Raw genomic sequence first — 15,057 nt, forward strand, 5'->3', positions numbered from 1 at the left:
TCAGAGTAATGTGCTAAATGTGCCCTAATGCACCTGAAGATAATTTGAGACTGAGAGGTGAAGTTGTAGTATGTTCCCTGTTAGAAATCATGCATGGGTGCAGAGGTATGCACCCTCTCCAGAAAGAACCAGAATCCTAGTCAGGATAAGTCAGATACACAGGAACATTTAACCTGTGCTCACCCTCTGGTAGTTTGGCACAGAGCAGTCAGGCTTAAGAGGCAATGTGCAAAGTATTTGTGCAACACTTCAAGCAATAAAACAATGAAAACAACACAAAAAATAACCCACACCAGGTTAGAAAAATAGATCTTAATTTAGTGAACAAAGCAAGACTACAACGACAAACATCCAACAAGTAGAAGTCGAGATCTGAATTTTTAAAGGATACATTTTTAAAGGATTAATTAAACTGTAGTGTTTAGAAGCAGAAAGCGCCAACTGGGGCTATCTGGTCACACTAGATGGGCCAAAATAAAAAGTTCAGTCCGACGGCAATTGAGTGCAGGCTGGCTATAAGACCCATGCAGGGCCCACCGAGCAAAAGTACCTTGCTCCTAGAGATGTATTGCATTAGATTGGCACAACTATGTTGATGTGTTTGTTCTGGGTCCGTGATGAAAAAACCAGTGAAGCGATGTGTTGGCATCAATCCAGAGGATGGAGGTGATCCGTCAATTCTAGGCCATGTAGAGGGGATGATGTGTTGCGTGGTCAGCAATGCAGTGCTCCAATTCTTGCAGCACCGGGGTGATGATGATGGTGATGCAGTGCCCTAGATCCTCGCAGCATCTGTAATGCAGTAGTTAAGCATCAACGGTGAAGGTGATGTGTCGGTTCTGATCGGCACAATGAAGTTGATGCACAGTTCTTTGCAGGAGCAGCCAGAAAAATCCACTTTCAAGGGCCCAGCACCTGGCTGGCACCACTTGGCAGGGCAGGACTCACAGTTGACAGAGTCCACAGGCTGTAGCAGGATTGTTGGAAGTCTTTTGTGTCCCTAAGACTTCAGAAAACAGGAGGCAAGCCAGGAAGTTCTTGGATTCACTCTGGGTTCAAGTGATGCAAGTCCAGTCCTTCTCATCCGTGCATGGGAACGGCAAGCAGCAGGGCAGCTCAACAAGGCAAAAGTCCAGTAAGGCAGGGATCCAGCAGAATGGCAGCCCTTTAAGCAGCCAAGCAGTCCTTTCTTTGTCACAGGTTGTGGAGTGTACTGATTTGATGGGATCAGAGACCCATTACTTACTTACTAGTTGTGCCTTTGAAGTGGGGGAGACTTCAAAGAAGGTTCTTTGAAGTGCACAGAGGTCCTTTCTTTCCAACCCTGGCTCCAAACTATCAGTAGCTGGAAATTAGTCCTTTGTGTGGGGACAGGCACTGCCTATCCAGCCCTTCCCTCCCTTCCCGCCCAGGAAGAGCCACCAGAATGCAGATAAGTGCTCACACGCCTAACCTCCCTGTGTTTGTGGCTGTCTAGAGGAAATGCACAAATTAAAGCTGTTTCCACCCCGATGTGTATTGGAGAAAGGCTGCGAGCACACAGAGCTGCAAGAGCGGAGAAATGTCCACTTTCTAAAAGTAGCATTTCTAAAATAGTAATGTTAAATCCAACTTTACCAGTAAAGAGGGTTTATCATTACCATTCCAATTATATGAAACAAGACTTAGCTGCTCCTTCTCATCAGGAATTACAGCTAGCTTAAAAGTATAATAAGAAATTCTCAATGTTAACCTATGAGGGGGCAGGCCTCACAGTAGTGAAAAATGAATGAGGGAGTTTTCAATATCATGACGTGCAAAACTTAAAAGTGCACGACCTACCTTTTATTTACACTGCACCATGCCCTATTGGATACCTAGGGGGCGACCTTAGGGATGACTTATATGCAATAAAAGGGGAGTTTAAGGCTTGGCAAAGGGTTTCAAATGCCGGGTCGAGATGGCAGTAAAACTGCACAAACAGGCTCTGCAATGGCATCCCTGAGCCATGGTTTGGGGGCTACTGGGGTGGGTGGCACAGTAGGTGCTGCTGGCCCACTAGTATTTTTAAGAAACAATATTCCTTAACAAACAATATCTGTATACATAATATAAAATAGCACAATCCCATTATTAGACCCCTCATCGATAGGAGGGTTGAAATGCCATCAACTGTATTTATGTGAACTTAATATTGTACCCCTTTGTAATTAATTGGGTTATATAGATTGACAATTGTTTAATTTACAGGCCCTGGCACGTGTAGTGCACTTTACTAGATACTTATAAGTAAGTTAAATATGATAGTTGGGATTGGGTTTAGGCCAATGTTACCATGATTTAGGGGAGAGATCACAGGCACTTTAGCACTGGTTAGCAGCCTTAAAGTGCACATAATACTAAAACCAGCAAAAACAAGGTCAGAAAATGAAGGGAGGCAGGCAAACAATTGGGGGAAACCACCCTAAGGCTGTCAGGTCTAGCATCCCGAATACAAGAAAAAAGTTACGGCCTTCGAGTAGATCCTGCTCAAAGTTGCAGGCCTGGTATCGGTCCTGAGCAGTTTCTGCAACTGCTCCACTTCCTGCTCAAAGTACAAGTGCAAACATAAAAAAGTGAAGCGGAACTCAACCCCATGCCCCCACTCTGACTTCTAATAGAAGGTGCAAGGGCGTCAAGATATATTTACATGAAGTCCCTGATTGACTTAATAAGAAGACATAACATCTCTGTTGTTAATTATGCTGAGGATACACAACTGATCTTATCTCTCAATCAGCAAGAACTGGTTACCTTCTTTCAGACTTGATTGATTGACACTGCAAAGTGAATGAACATTAATTCCTTAAAAGTAAATTGGGATAAAACTGATTTGCTGCTTGCCGTCTAAGACCTTGCCATTGTTATACCACAACTTCGGGCTTCTTCCGTCAGAAGCCGAGATATGCTCCTCTGATGCTGTTCGCATACTTGGTATTACGTTTGATGCAATCTCTCATTTGAAAAGCATGTAAACAAAGTGGCTGGTCTCTGCTTTGCTTTGCTGCGTGGTGTAAGAAAAGTGTTTCCAGTTTTACCGACACTGGCCAAAATCATAATTTTATAGCAAGGCACGGAGGCCAATATTATGCATAACCTTTTTATTGCCAACTCACATAGCAGCAACTTGAACTAACATTTAGAACTTAGTACAGAACTTCAACATTCCAATCCATTATATGATCCTAAACTAGGCAGCCATCTTCCTTCTCTCCTTCTTTGTTGCTGCTCAGAAGAGATAAGTGTTATCTTGCTTACAGAGTAAGCATGTTTAAATGACTGAGAAGTGATGGATACATTTGGAAAATATTGCGTCGCCTGATCGGCTGTGTAGTGTGCCACGTTTTTCTACATGTAGTCTGTCATAAGAGCGCAAGTCACTAGCCAGCATCTCGACATTTCTCAAGCATTTGACTGCATGCTAGGGTTCTGTGTAAATGTACATATTGCTTCTCAAATGTACATACTAAGGGATGAAAAAGGAGCATGATGGAAATCATAACTCATTCATATTCTTACTTCGTTTATAGGCACTAATGTGTGTTTCTTGTTTTTTGGCAAATAGGCCCACATGTTTTTATGTACTGTAATATCTAATTACAGTGAGTGTGACTGACATTAAGGGAACATCAACTTGTAATAACAAACTCCATATGGGATAAGACCTGTCCTGATGAAACTACAGGATTCTAAGTGACTGTTCATACTAGGGCTGAAACATGTTAACTATATAAAATAGAATGTAGGGAGGATAAGGTACTCTAAGATATCCAGGTAAAATACCTTTTTAATCATACCAAGGACAAAAATAGGAAAGAAAAATCTGGTGTTCCTACGGTATTTCTATATACTAAAACCCCATCAGGAAATATCCTAAAGTACTACCTGGAACATGGCAGAGCCCACCCTTGTTTATAGGGACCAGGATGAGACCCATGATGAAGTATGCACTAATACGGTGGGTGAGAGTCGTAAGAAAAAAATCCTTATAAGTTTTTTCTACTCATGCTAAGTTTGCAGACTGTTGAGATTGTATCCTTTACTGCCCGTACTAAATTCCCCTACTCGTCTGCCCCAGACACAGGTGTCCAAACTCTCGGGGAGTTTCGTGTGACAAGAGTAATGTGAAGTCGAGAAATTATGCAAATTACACTGGCATAATTTAAATTACCCCAGGCCTAGCAAGGACCTCTGCCTCTTAAAACTGATGCACGTGATGGGGAGCACGTCATGATGGAAGGAGGGTGGCCTAAGATATGGAGAGGAAAGGTGGGAGCATCTCTTACAGATTAGCTGGATGCTCCAGCAATCCACAGAAACTGAATCTGCCAGTGACGGCATCTCTTAGAATCTTTCAAGGGTGGCTGCATGGTTGCCTCCGAGCGTGACGTCTATGTCAGCACCAAAGGGGGTGAAGACAGAAGGGAATGGGGGAAGAGACAGAGTGAGGAAGCAGCGCCATCTGAGGATTGTAGAGGCTTAATGTGCTGCTGCTGGTGGCATTTCCTAGAAAGTTTCAAAGGGGCGGGGGGGGCAAATTACCCCAAATGAATTTGGGTGAAGACTCAAATTAGCTCTCCATGTCTCTAAGCTTTGCATGTGGATAATATTTCATTGAATGGGCCTGTGTAAAATGCAGGCACAGTGTTGAGGAGATTATTGCTAAGGACTTAGCAGTAAGGGTATCCAACGTGTTCTGCATTTCATATGTTGCTTGTTGCTGTGTGCTGCAAAGAGAAATTCATGACATTGTGAGTGAGGGGTGCCTCCATTAGATTAGGAGGGCCAGTTTCAAAACAAGATGCCAGTACATCACCATAAAATACCTTGAGACACAACCGAAATAGAACTTGGTTATGCAGTTAGTGATTGCCTTAGAAGAGAGGAAAGAGACACTGGACACTGCATCTGCATACATTATCACAAGAAGCACTGTACAGTTCCTCACTGTGATTATTTTCTGGCACTAGCCCAATTATTCCTGTGGGAGATCAGGGAGATAAGCAGAATGGCTTGCAAATGGTATCACTTATAGGATGTCAAGAAATGTCTGGGTGTACTGATTTACCCTTACAGGGTCCATGCAATGACTATGACAGATACTCAGAAACACAAAGACGCCCCTTCTCTTGCCAATAGGCCAAACTATCAAAGGAAGTAGCTAATACTGTGTTGAATGGCAGTGAACCAAGGCTTTGAGTTTCTGTACCAATGACAAAGGAGCAGCCCATGTTCCTGTCGATCAGAGAGGTTGTGCAATTCAGAGTCTGAAATGGATTCGGTGAGATTTTGTCCAAGGTAGGGGTTGTCGAAGTACCACAGGGAACCTTTCTTAGGAGCAAGAAACGGATCGCCTTCACTGCATGACAAGTTGGAAAATTGACAGCCTTTAAAAAAAAAGACTTGTACTTTTGTGTCATTCACTTCTGTGCCGCAGAATATAACAGCGCCTGTAGTGACAACACCAGCAACACAGCAAAAATGTTACACTATTGCCAATGCTGCTTTAATGCTGCTGTTATAAGATAGTTTAGAAATATACAGGTCGGCTGTTTTAAGGAGATGTTGTCCCTATCTATTTTGAATATGTCATTAGGAGATGATGTTGAATGTGTTCCATAGGTAATCTAATCTGCTCCTTGACAGCAAGTCTTCAAGTATATGCACAAGGCATATATCCTCTCTCCGAGTATCAGAGACTCCCAACTAGAAGGTATATTTTTTTGTTGGCAGTTTTGTACAGGGTGAACTCTGCCAGAAGGTATAGATGCTCTTTAAATGAGCATCAGTTACATTACACGAGGTAGATTAATTTCTTAGGCATGGTTAGATTAAATGATTTGTCCAGAATCAGGGGATGTTGAGTTGATACTGAGACTGGAGCCTGGTTCACTAGTTCCAAAGTCAGCAGCTCTGGCCCTAAAGCACATCCTCTCCTTGTATATTTAGCACTTTGTAGGTCATTTAATGTTTGGTAACCTCTCAGTCACCGTCATAAATCTGTGGGACTCCCGACTAATCAAACCTGCGGTTCCCCGACTCATCTATCGGTGGGGTAACCTTTGAGTTTCCAAAAACTGAGCCTCAGCTGGTTTTCACATCTGAAACATCTGACCGGCAGCACATCTACCATAGGGTCGGCAGGCCAATGTCTCCCTATTAGGGCCTGGCCTCTGACACATATTTCCTTGCCTGGGATGGCTGGGCGACGCAGAGAGGCCACCGGCAAGAATAATAACCAATATCCCATTCGTACAGTAAGAAAACACCCAGGGAGTTAAGGTCATTAATTCCTCTGCCAGGAGGGAAGAAGTGAGCGTCACCTCCCCGGCAGGAAAAGTAAGACCCTCTTTTGTGTCCAACTCCCAGGTTTGTAGAGAGGCCTAAATACCTCCCTTCCACAAAAGAAAATCAGCTAACACGATTCACAGACCAGAATGCACAACTAACATGCTCTCTATCAAAAGGTGGCTTAAAAAAGTATAAAGTCATTCATCATTCATCCCCTACCATTAATGCCGATTGTGCATTCCTGATTTCCATGGTCTGCTGCCCACCCAACTAACTCCCCCAACCTGAAATTATGTAAAACAATGTTTTCTCAACGCATAGAAGACCTTTAAACAAAATCTGACCCCTGTACATTTAGATTCCACAGTTTTGTGGCTCATCTGATGACTATTATTCCTTTGAACAGCTCCGAGATAAAATGGAAGAAAAAAAAACATTGCATGCATTCATGGAAAGAGGTCTTGGGGACGGATGTACAAAGTATAGTTTGAAAACAAGTATGTGCAAAATGCACACTGACTAGTTTGTGATCTGCAGTTCATTTTGTGATGCAAGGGACGCAATAATCAATGACATAGAAAAATGTATATTCGCAGGAGGTTGGTAAACAAACTACATCACCTATAGTGATGATTTTGGGCCCTTTCTTCATGACTTTCAGTGTAGAGGTGAAGGCCTGCAAGGGACAGCAAACGTCCATAACTTTAAAAAAAAACATGTTTTCACATAGATAATACACCGACCTGCATGCAGTGGTCCAATGGGTGACTCTCTGCTCCCTTAAAGGTAGTTCAGGATTCACAAGGGGAAGATGACCCACCCTGACAACTTCAACTTGCGAATCCATAGCCACCCTAGGTCAGTTCAAACTGGGTCTGCGGTCTCAAACCATTAATACATACATTTGTGCCTTTTTCAAGCCCTCTGCGATTCAGAAATGGCCATAAAAAGCATTTTGCAAATCAGAAAAACGTTCCCTACTAGCAAAATGGCTTTTGTACTCTTGAAAAATGTATTTGCGCCCATGAAGCAAGTTATTTGTTGAAATTCAGGCTTTACAACTGCAAACCACCTTTGTACCCTTATCTTTTGATTCATCATCTATTCAACTACGAAAGTTCTTAGACAAACAACTCTCTAATGCTCATAGAGCTATGCTAGTTAAACAGACATACCCAGTCATAAACTGGGTATGTCACGGCATGTTCACTAGTCAAAGAGATCATGCCTCTGATGAGCAAGGCAGGAGGTTGTGGGACAAAGGGCTCCAGGGCTTCCACACTGGTTAGCAATTATGATTACTGGGATGGCAATTGGACTGTATATGCGAGGGCAATAGTGAATACTGAGATGGCAATTGTGCTCATTGTGCAAGGGGTACATTTTGGAGAGTGGTAGGGCAATAGTGCTAGCTCCTAAATTAAGCTTGTCAAAATTCCTAGCTGGTAACAGCAAAAATCATATGCTTGAATAGCCAAGAAATGCACCTTATTACTTGTTATATTTGTTTTATTTAGCTTTGTAGACTTGTTCCTACTTTAAGTATTTTACTTACCTTTCTTGTTTGCCATGTTTGTCTTTTATTAATTTCAGTACTCATTTTCATCTACAGTTGTCTTTTTTCTTTTTTACCATGTTTTACACTCTCTCCTTTTTATTTTGACTAGTTGTTCCATTTTCTCCTATATCATCGAGTACTATCTTTCTTCCTTGTCCCTTCTTTCTTCTACATTTGTTCTCCTGATCCCCTCTTTCCAGATTATTTTCCCATTTTTCGATTTTTTTAAAAATTGACTATTTCTCTTTTTCTAAAAGTTTCAATTTTGAAGTGCTGAAATGATTAATGTGAAGTCTGATCAAAGAGAATACAATCACTCTCTATAATGTTTTGCCTACATTTTCTGCATCCTTACTGACTTCCAAAAGAAGCACCTGTGTGTCTCTCCTAGTAGTTCTTTACTTTTAGAACTAAGGTCTGAGGGCCAGACGTGTAAAGCCTTCTTGCAATCACAAACCCTGTGATTTTCAAACTCAAAGAGTGTGCAACTGCAAAAGGGCTATTGGCAAACAGAAAGAAAAGTGATGGGGGCATTCTCCTCCTAGTTATGATGCAGAACGAAATGTATCAATGTTGTGAGACACAGTTGTGGTTGTTAACCATGCAACATTTACTGACCCCAAGAAGGGGCGATAGTTGGCTCGCAAAGGCGAAGCTGTCCTCATGGGAAATCCTCCACTTTGGGAATTCTTTCAGGCAGCTTGGACCTAAGGACTGCTGTCTTTCCCCGCTTCCACCTGACTCCCCTTCAGGTTCTGAAACAGGAAACCTTTTTTGAAGTAGTGCCTGTTCCTTAAATGAACACGGGATGCTTAAAAAAAATGTTCACTGTATGCGAAAGAAAATGCAGGAATGGAGGTACGCAATTGCTTGCAGGCATCCATCTCTGCAGTTGCTTTAAAAAAATGTTTCCTCTTTGGGATAGCAATTGTTGGGACGGAGGTCTGCAATCCCTTTTAGGCTTCCATCTCAGCTTTCAAAGCCGAACATAAAGGGGTCCAGGGTCAAACTGGCCTATAGGTCAATAAGCAACTGCCTGATGGGCTGGTGTGCCAGATCATTATGTGGACCAGTTTTGTAGCAGTTGTGGGATCGTTTTATGACTGGGGGGGCGGTATTTGTGTTAATTTCCTTGATATTATCAAATTTTTAGATATATGCTTTGCTAAAAGGGGGAACTCATCTATTTTGTTTCCTGGGCCCATTTTTTGTCCCAGTCGGACCTAGATAGATGTCGGTGATTGGTGGGTGTGGGGGAGATCGCATATTGTGACATTTGTGACATGCCTAATTAATATTCATTAGTCTGGTAATTTTGTGCCCGCTCAGCAACTCATCCCCACCCCGAGAATGGACAATTAGTGATGTGACCTATTACTTCAACACAAATTCCATTCTTACTTGCAAACAACTTGGGGCCATATGTACAAACACTTTTTCCCATAGACACAGAATGGGTAGAAACCTTTGCTACATCTGGCCCTTGGTGTGCAAATTGCACATTCATTGTTTGCGATAGTGAATAGTACATCTGGGCCATTTACCCTCTAATGATTAGCAGTGTTTCGGAAACCATCTTAAGTCTTGACTTTACTAGATTTCTATCCACCCTACAAATCAACTTTCTAACCTTATACGTGAGCACACTTACAAGGCGCCCAGAATGCCTCTCTTTGTAAATATAATTATATGTAATCATCTTAACATTGGCACAAGAGACCAATACATTTAAGTGAGTACTCTATCAAAAAGGTTACTGCTTTTTGTTTCGAACAAGACGTTTAAAGCAAATCACGAAAACAATGGTTGTTAAAACACCAGATAGATTTAATCTGTGCTAAAACATCCACAGCACTCACCTTCTGCTGAGAGTAGCCAGAAACTTGGAGCTCCCGCAGTCAACTCAGCCCCTGCTGGAAGGGTTAGCTGTAGAGAGTACTGGAGAGTCTGGCCAGGCGACACGGTCAAGGGGGCAAGAAGAGCACTTGGAGTAGATTTAGGCAGCTTTGGTGCTTTTACTTGCTGACGTTTGGACAGCATAGGGGTGTCAACTACATCAAACACTTCAGGCTTCAGTATAGGCAGCTGGAAAAAATATCAAATGAAAGCATTAGCTTGCATGGCCCTCCAGAAGTTAAATAAATTAGTATATTCAAGCTAAATACACTACCAAAATCAAGTTAAATACATTACTTTAATCAAATACATCTTCATAATGAGCAGTTGTCCTGTCAAACGATCGAAAGTATTAGGAAGATAAACTCATGACCGCTAACCAGGCTCACATGGCCACTTATTTTAATGAGAATTGGCCTTCTCCACCAATCTTACTGTAAACTGTGTCAAGGATTCAACATGTTTGAAAAGCTGTAGCCTTGTTACTGCAACTAATCCAATGCTTAGCAATCCCCTCAACATTAAATTGTGTAAAGCCCAATGTGCTCAGGGTCAGGGCATGCTATGAGCACCAGGTTCGCTCTAATTATACCAAGTAGCACAGAGCAGAATCAAGGAATCGCTCCATAATTCAGCTCCCGTACTTGTAGTCATAGACCCACTGGTTCCAATGAAAGCAATGGACTGCTAGTGGGCAGGGGTGGCTCAATCTCTTTATAGCTGGCTGTGGCACCCTTTTCTATTCATGTATTGCTGCTGGTCTTTGAGATAACCCTAAGGGCTCTGACTGCAGTCAATCATTTATCCATTAGTTGATGTGAAGATTTCAATCCCTAATTTAGTATATATGCATGCTTATTATTCCTCTAATGCAAGGTTTCTTTCAGAGGATCGCCGAAGATCAATTTACAAATTTCTGACATGTCAGTAATATCTGTATATATTATTTCCCCAGGAAGAAATATTTCACATAGTTTAGGTTCTGAAATTGTTGTACAAGTTGAAAGCGTCCACAAACCTTCAAATTTGTCATTCCATGTACTATGTATATGTATGCTGCCTGCTCCACTGGTGTTTGTTACAAATGCCCCTATCAAAGTGTTGAATACCTCTAGTGCTATCCCATGGGGATGTCTAGCAGTGCAATGAGTTTTGCTAGAGCTGCTTGGTGATAATATCACAGACCTGTTGCACATACTGTAACGTAGCCTTACAGCCCTTTTTCTTTTATTGGAACATCATGAGGTTGTTAAAGCAAACGTAACGTTGTTCGATTAAAACCATTATAGGGTACTCCACAACGTTTGAAAACTTGCACATGATTTAATTATGACTGTGTAGAAGCCAAAATTCCTCACATTCCTCTAAAGAATAGGGTAAGGGCTGAACGGTTTGATATCAACACCAACGCACCCAATGGTATGTTTTCTAAGTTGAAAAATTATAAAAAGTGATTAAAATAGAAAAAGAGATATATGAGGGGAAATAGAAAGAGTCTTCGAACCACGAAGTTTCCACTATGCACCAAAATTGCACTGGAAAATGTTAACGCAGGATTGCAACGCGGTTATCCAGGTTTAAGAAATATATATCTCTGAGAAACCCTGGTGCATTAATGCCTTCAAGTGCACAGCACAACAAATACTGCTAATGAGGCAAATGTTTTAGACACCAGTTCCATGTCTAAGAGCTTGAGCTGGGTTATAGTTCTCTTCTTGCTTATGGAAGCCAGAGCAGCACAAGAGAGGTGAGAGTTGGGAAAGCTCTGGCGCTGAGTGGGATACACCATCTATTAAAATGGACTGAAATCGTTTGCATTGGATGCCTGACAGCCAGAAAGTTGGCAACAATATAGTTGAAAGAGGGAAAGTCCCTTTCACATGGCTAAGAGCAGTAACAACACTTATAAACAGACAAAACAGACAAACCACATACCTGTTTCTGCATATTCTTGATGCTTTCGGTAAACTCTAATAAAAATGTTATAAAGGATAAGATCGTCGTTTTTCCGATCTTAGGCTATGTTTCTAAACGGGTTGAGGACACTCAAGCAGACATGTCAAACAACATTAATATACATTAAAAAAATCCATAATTAATGATCGGGCAATTGCATCTCTGGCACCCTCCATCTGGGTCAACCGAGCCTAGATATGGGGCTTGCCGATTAACGCAGGCTTTGTTTTAAATCTTTTAGCCAGAACTTCAGTATTGTGGTTTAATACAAAAACACTGTGCCACAGAAAGAAGTCAAAGTGTGAGGCACTCGGAAAAAGCTTTGAGAATCATGCCCGTGTATTAAAGAGCCAGCCATGTATTGATTGTGGAACAAACAATGAGCAGTTACGCAGATATACACCTCGGTGTGCATTGTTCTAATATTGCCACGTGGAAAAGCCGCACAGGAAACAGTATTTGGTTGGTGAAACAAATGCCAGGTCCTGTTTCAGAGATTTAGTAAAATAGCTGACATCTGAGCAACTTGTGAGGTTTGTACCAGCACGTTATTCCAGTCGCCTCACATGTATTTGGTATTGGCGATTATACAGAGACACCTGTGAAAATAAAATCTTTAAACTGCTCATTCCGTGTGACAAAGGTACACCCACAATGCTTCAATAACACGAATTAGTCCTCAGGGACTTAGCTGATGAAAATGTGCTAAACTTGGGAACGAGTTTCAAGGCTTGACTGAGTGGTTGGGTTAAGGAAACATTAATCCGACCAGCTTTGAAGGGTTTACACTCGGTGTAAGCCTGGATCTTACCATTTGTTTCATTTGATGAAAGAGTCATTAGACCACCCACTGTGAGGAAACTATCTATCGCTCTCCTACCACGTCAAGTGCATGATCTTCAGGGGGAGGATGGATTGGCTGTAACTAATCTTGAAGAGTTTCTCTACATATGCAAGGAGAGGGTGAGCGTTGGTAGCGCCCAGCGCAATAATATTTGTGCACACCCCTTAAGACCTGGTGGCATCCTTCCCAAAGGTTCCCTCACTAACACCCTTCAAAGGTACCCCTCCTCTCTGCTATGCACCTCTTTTACATTTAATTAACTTTTATAGCGCTACTCGTGCGAACACAGGGTGTCCGATCACATTACATCACACACACATATATTATAGAGAGTGAATCAATGTATGTGAAACTCATTGTATATAAAATGGTACATACCACAAGGAGGGCCACGAGGTCTAGGACTCACATGTCACGCATTTTGGTAGGCATTATATCTTAAGAATGCTTCATCTGAAGAAAGGAAGATTTACTGAGAGAGCACAACAGTGCAATTTCTACAAAGAGAGGGTGTTGTTGCTCTTCCCCTAATGCTGAGTTAACTTAGCCTGCTTGCGGCAACATGCACAATCTTGCACTATAGTGCCAGGGTGTGTACGAATTGGCAACAATAGGTTTTGTACTAGAAGTGTACTCTTTAGTTTTGCACTGGAAGGCTACCATGGGTGGTACCATGGATACTTTCAGTATTTGCCCTGGAAGTAAATCCCAAGACAACACTTAGCACCATGTTTTTTTCACTGTTGTGATGCAAATCCAGAGTAAACATCCCCACAAACTCATGATATAAAACATAACACAGTGTTTGGAGTTGTCTATACCAATAGCTATGTACTACTACCCAAAGGAAACCCTTTCTTAAGCAACCTTAGAGTCAAGAAAGATTGAGAAATGTGCAAGAAGGTTCTAGACTTGCAATTTGCATGCTGCACTTCGATGTCAGTTCATTGCCCACTCTGCTTTATCAGAAGGATGGTAACTTATGAAGTGCAAGTAACAGAATGATCTCTGTGACAAAAGTAGTAGCACTGTGCTGTCTACAAAAACGCAACTCTGTCATATGCATGCTACACATTGTGCTTTGTAGTAGGGACATTAACCCTCTATGCTCCTTTAATATGAGTAAAAACTCACTAGACAAATCGCAGATCTTTATATTAGGGGCATTGATCACCAGACTCAGCATGATATTGTTACTATCCCCAGAAAATGCAGCGCACACAAAGATCTCTGCTCCTGTATCTTCTCTGCCTCTCACTCGAATGGCGCCCCTTTGACCTTGGTGCCCAGTTCTGTGGCATCAGATGCACCTCCCTAAAGCTGGCACTGCACAGAGGATTAGATGCCTGCTCTTTCTGTGTGTAAATTACCTGATTATGTATGTGTTATTCTTATAGCAGAAACCGAGTCATAAGAGGAGCATCCTCAACTTCTTCCTAAATTGGAGAAGTGTGGGCTGCTCCTGATGAATAGGGGGAAGCTGGTTCAGATCCTGGAAGTATAAATGCTTTTTCTTATTTTACACTTCTATGTCTGCAGTCAGATGGTGTCCTGGCTGCATCTACAGGTCTGTGGGCACTCATCCATTCATTTCAGGTAGCAGGGCTCGCAAGACACATTCAAACAAAGAGGAAGCTTCAACAGGAAAAATCCCAGGACTCTTTCTTCAACTGGGGGCAGTTGTCTTGTCTTCCTATAGAAAGACAGGGCTAAATACCTATGTTCTTCCAGTGGCACCTTATGTTAAGTAGAGTATCATTGGTGTACTGAACAATAAGGAATTCATGATTTCAGCAAAGACCCCAACGATCCCATGTACAGTTACAAATTATTTAGAAGGGAAGAGAACACAATGAACTCCCAGGGTGACAGTGGTGAGGTGATCAGGAAGGGCCCATTTGAAAAAATTTATACAGATGTCAAACAGCCAAACACCTTGCCCCATTTACTCAAGACAGTAATGAGCGTGTTTAAAAGGGCATCCAGCCAGTCAATATAATCAAAGGCTGACAGGAGGTTAGTACTGGTAGACAACAGTGACTGTTATGAACAAGCATTTGCAATGCAATAGGTCTCGCATATTTCAAACAAGTGAATTGTCATCTTTTGACAACAGCACCCACAAGCGAAAAAAAATAAAAAAACATGAGTGGAAATTGAGAAAAGACTACTTAACAAAAAAAAAAGTTAGCTGTAAAAAATAAAACTTTGCAATTTTGTTTGTCCTGCTGGGAACGTTTTTGCCAGTCACAAGCCTTCTGCTTGCAGGATACTGGTAATTAGAACAAAATAGTACCTCAATCACCTTGGGGGCAGCGGTCGGGCACTAATCAAGTTGAAATCAATTGGTACTTGATCCATTCTCCACACAGAGGAAAGGAAATTATGTCAGACATGCCTTGACGAATTACAAGGCTGTAAAGAAGATTGCCACGCAAATCAACAAATGGTGAGCGAAAGGCGGGCTCCACGCCCTTTACTGAACACAACAGTG

General features: G+C 41.9%; 1 protein-coding gene across 2 annotated transcripts in view; it reads right to left on the minus strand.

Annotated features, from left to right (window-relative positions):
- Positions 1-15,057, minus strand: part of NHLRC2 (NHL repeat containing 2) — a 731,521-nt gene that overhangs the window by 83,155 nt on the left and 633,309 nt on the right. For both annotated transcript variants that reach the window (XM_069239322.1, XM_069239323.1), the window contains exon 10: positions 9,727-9,952. In XM_069239322.1, the coding sequence (XP_069095423.1) occupies positions 9,727-9,952 (226 nt within the window). The remainder of the gene's footprint in view (positions 1-9,726; positions 9,953-15,057) is intronic.

This window comes from Pleurodeles waltl, chromosome 6 (genome assembly GCF_031143425.1).
Source record: "Pleurodeles waltl isolate 20211129_DDA chromosome 6, aPleWal1.hap1.20221129, whole genome shotgun sequence".
NCBI lineage: Eukaryota > Metazoa > Chordata > Amphibia > Caudata > Salamandridae > Pleurodeles > Pleurodeles waltl.